Source organism: Tripterygium wilfordii, chromosome 14, assembly GCF_013401445.1.
Source record: "Tripterygium wilfordii isolate XIE 37 chromosome 14, ASM1340144v1, whole genome shotgun sequence".
In the NCBI taxonomy this organism is placed as follows: domain Eukaryota; kingdom Viridiplantae; phylum Streptophyta; class Magnoliopsida; order Celastrales; family Celastraceae; genus Tripterygium; species Tripterygium wilfordii.
The window spans coordinates 13,355,467-13,363,273 of NC_052245.1; the positions used below are offsets into that span (position 1 = coordinate 13,355,467).

At 38.8% G+C, this 7,807-nt stretch overlaps 1 protein-coding gene and 1 pseudogene across 1 annotated transcript; one reads left to right on the forward strand and one right to left on the reverse strand.

The window, feature by feature from the left end:
- The first annotated feature begins 19 nt into the window (after window positions 1-19).
- LOC120015619 lies at window positions 20-3,384 on the forward strand (annotated as a pseudogene).
- Window positions 3,385-4,801: 1,417 nt separating this feature from the next.
- Window positions 4,802-7,584, reverse strand: LOC120015612. The gene is made up of 6 exons (XM_038868107.1): window positions 7,355-7,584; window positions 6,350-6,730; window positions 6,125-6,264; window positions 5,913-6,048; window positions 5,277-5,598; window positions 4,802-5,196 (listed from the first exon to the last, which is right to left on the reverse strand). Exons 1-6 carry the CDS (start codon window positions 7,372-7,374, stop codon window positions 4,951-4,953), a joined length of 1,245 nt encoding a protein of 414 aa, XP_038724035.1. The 5' UTR covers window positions 7,375-7,584; the 3' UTR covers window positions 4,802-4,950.
- Window positions 7,585-7,807: the final 223 nt, after the last annotated feature.

Consider the following 7,807-nt stretch of genomic DNA (forward strand, 5'->3'; position numbering starts at 1 on the left):
CCTGTTAACGTATATTTAAGTAGTTAATAGGAGATTGATGGATTGAGATTCAATGAGCAGCAGGGAAACCTCGGGTAGCAAGAGTAACGTGATGATGGAGATTGAGGCAAGCAAGCCTGCGGGGAATGGGAATGGGATTGTGGTGGGGGGCTTGAGCCCTCTAAGCGAGACTTTATGGAGTGGAAGACCAACACAGAGTTTGTGGGAGATGTCTCTGCCAGGCTTACCTGGAAGGATCTTACTGTGATGGTAACTCTCAGCAATGGAGAGACCCGGAAGGTTTTGGAAGGACTTACTAGGTATGCCGAGCCTGGGAGCCTCACAGCCCTTATGGGTCCTTCTGGTTCTGGAAAATCTACCCTTCTTGATGCTCTCTCTGGCCGCCTCGCTGCCAACGCTTTCCTCTCCGGAACCATTCTTCTCAACGGTCGTAAAACCAAGCTCTCTTTTGGAACTGCTGTGAGCCTGTGAGTATACTTAATTGTTTCTTCTTGTCTTTCTTTTACCAGTTCAAAATCTAAGATTATAATTTTTAACTGGAGATCACGATCATCGCTGATCTTGATCTTTTAATTTGAAATTTAGGCTTATGTGACTCAAGATGACAACTTGATCGGAACTCTGACGATACGGGAAATGATTTCATATTCTGCTAGACTGCGTCTCCCCGATAAGATGTCTTGGTCTGAGAAGCAAGCCTTGGTGGAGAGCACCATCATAGAGATGGGTCTCCAAGATTGCGAAGATACCGTTATTGGAAACTGGCATTTGCGTGGTATGAGTGGAGGAGAAAAGAGGAGAGTCAGCATAGCTCTTGAAATTTTGATTAGGCCTAGATTGCTCTTTCTTGAGGAGCCCACCAGTGGCCTTGACAGGTTTGTATTTATTTGTATACATCTATCTAGTCTCTTCTCTACTATGAATCAACTCCAAAAATTTCCACTAGTATATAATAATAGCTTGCCCTCGTTTGGTTTGTAGTGCTTCAGCCTTTTTTTTGACAGAGACACTGTGAGGGCTAGCCAGAGATGGGAGGACTGTCATAGCTTCAATTCATCAGCCTAGCAGTGAAGTTTTTGAGCTCTTTGATAAGCTATACTTGCTTTCAGGGGCAAAACTGTTTATTTTGGCCAAGCAGCAGAGGCATATGGGGCAACAAAACTCTCTCTCAAGTGTTTATTTCATAGAATAATACGTGAAAATACGTCTTAATAGATTGATGCTTACATAATTAATTGCTTTATACATATTGCAGTTCTTTGCACAAGCCGGGTTTCCCTGTCCTGCTTTGAGGAACCCTTCTGAGCATTTTCTTAGATGCATCAATTCCAATTTCGACAAAGTGAAGGCTACTTTAAAAGGGTCCATGAAACTCAGGGTATCTCTATAGCCTATTTTGATGTTTTGCTTAGTTAAACCAGGTCTCTTAAATATTGAATTTGGTTATGAGATTGTGATATAAAATTGTTTTCATTTCTTCTCCTTTTTCCCTGTAAAACAATGTCTTTTGGGAATTTGTAACTCATGTTAGTTTGAGGCAACTGAGGATCCTCTGGAGAAAATGACGACAGCTGAAGCCATACGAACACTTATTGACTTTTATCGGACCTCACAGTACTGTTATTCAGCAAGAGAAACGGTTGAGATCTCCGGAGTTGTAAGTGCCAAATTCTAATTTATCCAATGTAATATGATAAAACTTAGTTACTTGATTATTGATTACTTTGTTCCAGAATTTATAGTTGTAATTTTCTTACTCTGTGTTACAGAAAGGAATTGTACTAGATTCAGGAGGCAGTCAGGCTAGTTTTTTAATGCAGGCTTTCACTCTGACCAAACGTTCATTCATCAACATGTCGAGGGACTTTGGCTATTATTGGCTGAGGCTTGTAATTTATGTTGTAGTCACTATTTGTATTGGTACCATCTATCTGAATGTTGGGACTGGCTACAACTCAATTCTGGTACTTTCTTTTTTTATCATATTTGGATATCCCATTTCATGCAGTTTCTTCTGTCTTTTTCTGTGCTGTAAGTTCAAAAAATAATGAAATTTGGCTAACAATAAGAACTTTCTGTATAATTAATACAGGCAAGAGGATCCTGTGCTTCTTTCGTCTTTGGTTTTGTCACTTTCATGTCAATTGGTGGCTTTCCATCCTTTGTAGAGGATATGTAGGTGAGTGTTCTCTCAGATCCAGCATGAAATGTAAATTATGCTCCATCATTTTCATTTTTTTTTTTCTACTTTTTGAACGTCTTCCAAAGAGAGAGGCTGAACGGTCACTGTGGTGTGACTGCATTTGTGATTAGCAACACACTCTCTGCAATGCCATTTCTGATAATGATCACCTTCATTGCTGGAACTATTTGCTATTTCATGGTTGGCCTTCACCCTGGTTTCGAGCATTATCTGTTCTTAATGGGGATCATCATAGGAGCTGGAATTCAGGTTTGTATCCAGCGAATTAATTTCAATGGTTAGAGATGGACTGCCAAATTTCCAAATTTCTCTAGACTCTTGACTTTGTGAACCGTCTACATGTGGCAGGGAATTTTCATGCTCGTCTCTGGATACTTTAGGCTTCCAAAGGACATACCAAACCCAGTCTGGCGTTACCCAATGTCATATATCAGTTTTCACTTCTGGGCCCTGCAGGTAAAGATCAGATAACAATATAATCAGGTTGGCGGTGGCGGTGGTGGTGGTAATGGTGGTTAAAGAATAATTTGAACTCATGAAGAAGATATGCATGCTTGCAGGGGCAATACTAGAACGACTTGAAGGGCTTGCTGTTTGACAACCAGTCGCCGGATCTGTCGAAGATCCCTGGTGAGTACATCCTGGAGAACGTGTTCCAAATTGATGTGAACAGATCAAAATGGGTGGATATCAGTGTTATCTTCAGCATGATTGTCATCTATCGCATCCTCTTCTTCATCATGATCAAGATCAGTGAAGATGTGACTCCATGGATCAGAGGTTACATAGCAAGAAGAATAATACAGCAAAAGAATGGAACAAATAATTTAACTGTTGCTCCTGATGGCCTAACTCAATCCCCTTCCTTGAAAACCTACGCTGCTCAACAGACAACCGAAAACCAACAGGTGGAGAAATGATTTTGCAAATTGAATTTTATCTGTTTCGCACTCAAATTATATGATATTTACTTATATGGATGTGCTCTGACATAAACATGTACCACAAATAGACGCATACTTGATGGAGATTCATTCGAAGTATGTAAGACATTATAGGATGTACACTTTCATATTGAGTTTTCTCGCTTTTGTTGGCGCCATGTGATGAGATGGTCCAGGTCTATCATCATCATTGTATTAGTTATTTTTGTGGAAGGGAAATTGCTCAATTGGAGTTAATTCTATGTTGCACCAGGAATTGCACCCACAATGTGTAATGTGCTTAAGCAAAAATAATAGACTCCGCTAAGCAGCCATGCCAACGGTAAGATCAGATTAAAGCACTGTGGTCTTAAAAATCACATGAGAGATGAAAATACTATGATCATCAGTTCTCTTCATCCCAACTCGGGCCCAAGGAAAAAGGAATTCCCGATGGAAGGTTGGGAATCCACGGGTCCTCCCAAACATTGATGGATTCTCCATTCTTAGTCTGCCATCTTACTCCTCTTTTTAAAAGCCCTTTTGCTGTGAGGAGACTAGACCAAACAAATGATGGCTCAGGGCATTTAGAAAGGAATCTTATGGTGAGAGTATATGAGTGACATTTTCCTGGCTTGGAACTTATGGTTTGGTGAGAGTGTCTGTTCCTAATTGTGTTTCTTCTGGTTCCTGATAGCGCTTGTGATTCATGACCTACCCCTCATAGGTTCTGGTTTGGGTTCGCCGTTCGTTGTGCTTTTCTTTGTTATTCATGCCAGGAAAAAGAAAGAAAGAAAGGAAGAAAGGTCTTGTTGAAGCATAGCCCCAAATCGAAGACATGGGTTTCGGGTAGAACAATCCCTTTATCCTTTTTCTGTCTTGCCACTGAAATTATCTTTGTAATTTCTTTGGTTATCAAGGCCTTTTTGGACATGAGCTTCTCAATGTCCGTTGTATCCAGGCATGAACAAAGGAGCATAAGCTTGTTTCTTCCACTTTCTTGCGAAAAGTCTATTCAGCTATCATCACATGTGCTCTCTCTGTAGTAGCAACTTGTTTCCTACTGCTTATCAAAAAAACACTTCTTGTTTCCTACTACTATAAATGGCTGAGCGATGGTAAATGGTTCATTAGATAGAGATGTAAAAGACATCACCACTTGAACAGAAGCACAATGCTTACGCCCTAAAAAATAACAAACTCCCATCGATCATACACAAAATTCTTGGGTGCTCATCGTTTCCAGTTACAAGAGCCAAGCAGCTAATGGTTATTTCGACAAACAGGAAGAACTCTAAATGGTCAAGTCAGAGATATCCTCAAAGGGGTGGAAACATGTTATTCCAAACGTTTTCTTTAGAATTTGCTTGCAATTGGTAAAGATCATACAACTTGCCAATTTTCTTTTCTTTTTTTGTTTTCTAACAGACGACAACATACCATTTCATGCAGTTCTTCTGCAAAGCAAAGATCTCTAAACATTGCCCTGCCTTTCGGGGAACAAAACAAATAACAAATAAAAGGTCATCCCAACGATTCAAAAATCAGACTTTACTTCAGAGAGTCCTAAGGATATTCTCCACTCTAGCATCAAATCTTATCACACAAGGAATAGAGGACCCCCACATTACTCACATAGCACAAAATAAGAGAGGAAAAGGCGCGGAGCGGAGCGGCGGTCAAATTAAAAATCAGATTCACTATTACACATCACAATTAAAACATAATTCAATATTACACTACTAAATCAAACCAGTAACTCCACCAAAGTATGCCAAACTGGCTTAAGTACTTGTGGAACAAAGAAAAATCAAGATCTGAAAGTCAAATTATATAAGATTGAGCTGCCCTCGGGGGCAGAGATCTAGTGTCTCCCATAGGATTGTCATCAGGATCACTGGTCTGTTGATGAATGTCTCTAACATTTTCAAATGCATCAATCCAATCCTCACATGATTCAAATGACATCCGGAGATTCAACCTCGTTGAACCTCGAGCTAATGCAGCAATGTGCTTCGGAAAGATGCTATGGATTTTCTCCACAAGTTGAGCCTTGTCCAATTCACTTTTCTGTAATAAGAACAATGTGTGGAAATAAATATATCCTTGGAAAGCCTCATAAATGGGTGGTTCTAAAACAAAACAATTACCTCTTCAGCATAATGGTACAAGTTTGATATGGTTTGAATGCATCTCCTCATATTGGCTTCATGGGGTTTCATCATAACTTCAAAAGTGCGTTTTTTACTTGGAATGAGGACACGAAGGTCGCCTGTGAACCACTCTTGCGAAAGGTCATCAATTAGATGGTTCAACTGTTCATCGCCATCCTCCCCAAATGCATCTTTAGTGTCATCACCATAAATCATAATGTCGGGACTATTTTCAAGGAATGCATGTAAGCGATGGATGAAATCCACGCGCTCAAATTTCGTTGCAAAGAGAATATTGTCAAACAATTTCATTGGATCACTGCAATTCAAATGGCAAATGTCAAGATTTTTACCCAACTCGAACATTTATTGAAAAAAAAGTTCAGGTTTTGTGGGACAAATTTTAAATTGATTGAAATAAAAGCTCAAACTCAAGCAGCTTTTAAAAGCAAGCCATCTAACTTTTTAACAATGTCAAAGGAAAAGCCAGTAACTCCATAGAAAATTATAACACAAGTCAACAATCAGAAACCATTTTTGAAAAGAGGAAAAAAAAAACCAAAAAAAGAAAAGCTGAGTCGGCGGCAAAATAATAACAAAAAATTATAGTAGTAGTGAATTAAAGTAACTTACTCCAAGTCGAAAGTCTCAAAAAAAACATCAAATTCTGCTGTTAGACCACCTTTAATGCCAGATACTTTATTGATCTCCTCAAAAAGTTTCTTCAATTTATCACGCACCTCAGCTTCGTCACCTTGTTGATCCTCACCTGCAACCAACTACATAGTTAAAAACCTAAACCACAAATAAATCAAAAGGCATTAGATGTGTCAGAAATAACAGACCTTGAATATCAAATTTCATGAACTTCGTGAAAGGCTCCGAATGATCAAAGGCCCAACACCTATCTATGTAAATGGAGTTTAGGTCTATACGACAACGTACTTGCGTTTGCATCGAGACCCAAATAGACAGAAGCATAGACCTATATGAAGTTTTTTTAAAGGAAATTTAGAATTGTTTGCAAGTGAGACACTAAAATCAACTAAAAGTAAGGCAATACTACTGACCTTATGATAGCTTTATAAGATTCTGATATGAAAAGAATTTCTGATCCCTCACCATTCTGATATGAACTGGATTCATAGAGTTTGTCGACAGAATCAGATGGATCGAAGGGAATCCCATATGGGAACATAGCAAGGTACCATGAAGGATCCTCTCCAACTTGAAAGGGAGATAATGTCTCTGGCACCAAGTCTCCAAACAAATCTATCAGCTTCTTATATACCATCTCCGCATGCTCATGTTTTTCAAACTTTTGAACAGTACACAAATCATATCCGCGAAAACCATATCCGCGTGGGTTGTTAGCACGTACATAAGTAATAATCCCTTGCGTAATGTCACTAGTAGTGACAAAATCAAACGTGAATTCCATTTTAATCTGCCTGTCAAAAGGAAACACAATTTGGTAAACCCTGGGCCACACCAAATGCAATGGAATTATAAAGCTAAAAGAATGAATTTATGAAATCTTCAAACAAAGCTAAAGCACACAAGAGAAATTAAAAAATCTCCCTCCAAAGTACCAAGAGGAAAAAAACTAAAATGATTTATAAACAACTAACTGCCGACATGAAACCAGAAACATGGCCTGTAAACATGCGACAAAAATTGCTACCAGAGGGCCATGACTTAATGAGTGATTATGGTCAGATCTCTGAATGCATGAACAGATCTGGAATTGTGTATGACCCGAATACTTTAAACATAAAGTACTACTCAAGACTTCGAACTTCAGGGTGGAAAATTATGCAACTACACACTAGTAAGAAACGAATTTCGTTTTCATTCGAAATCTTTTTCAGAGACAATTTTCGCATATGGTCTACAAGCATAACGCAAAAGAGGCGAAATTTAATCCGAGAACTTGATAAAAAAACAAAAACTATACGAAGCTAGGAAACTAAATCAGAGACAAAAACCACGGCGAGACAACCAAATTGCAATACGAACACATATAACGCGATAGCCAACCGACTACAACAAATAAGTTGAGAATATGACAATACAATCGGATTCGAGAAAACATGATGGGCAGCGACGAGAAAAGACAGTGACTGAGGACGGCGACGGCGAGGCTGAAATAGGATTTTGAGGCCGAGAAGCAAAGGACAGCGTGCTAGGGCTTCGAAAGCCTTGACGGCAGATTGTTTCTCGAGAAATTTGCGTTTCGTGTTTCGGTAGGTTTTACGGACGGGATTTATTGAGAGGCGTACTAAAAGAGGCAAACGATTTTAAGCCTCTCTTTTTACGTCATTTGATAGAGCAGTTTAATCTGAAAAGGCATAATAATCTCATGTAATTGTGTCATTATTTAATATATTATTAATCCTTTTTAAGGCATAATAATCTCATGTAATTTTTTATGAAATTATATTTTCTTTATTTATAATTTAAAATAATTTTTTATGAGTCTACAAGTATCCTACCGGTAGGTCACGCCCAGTACCCTATCTCTATGA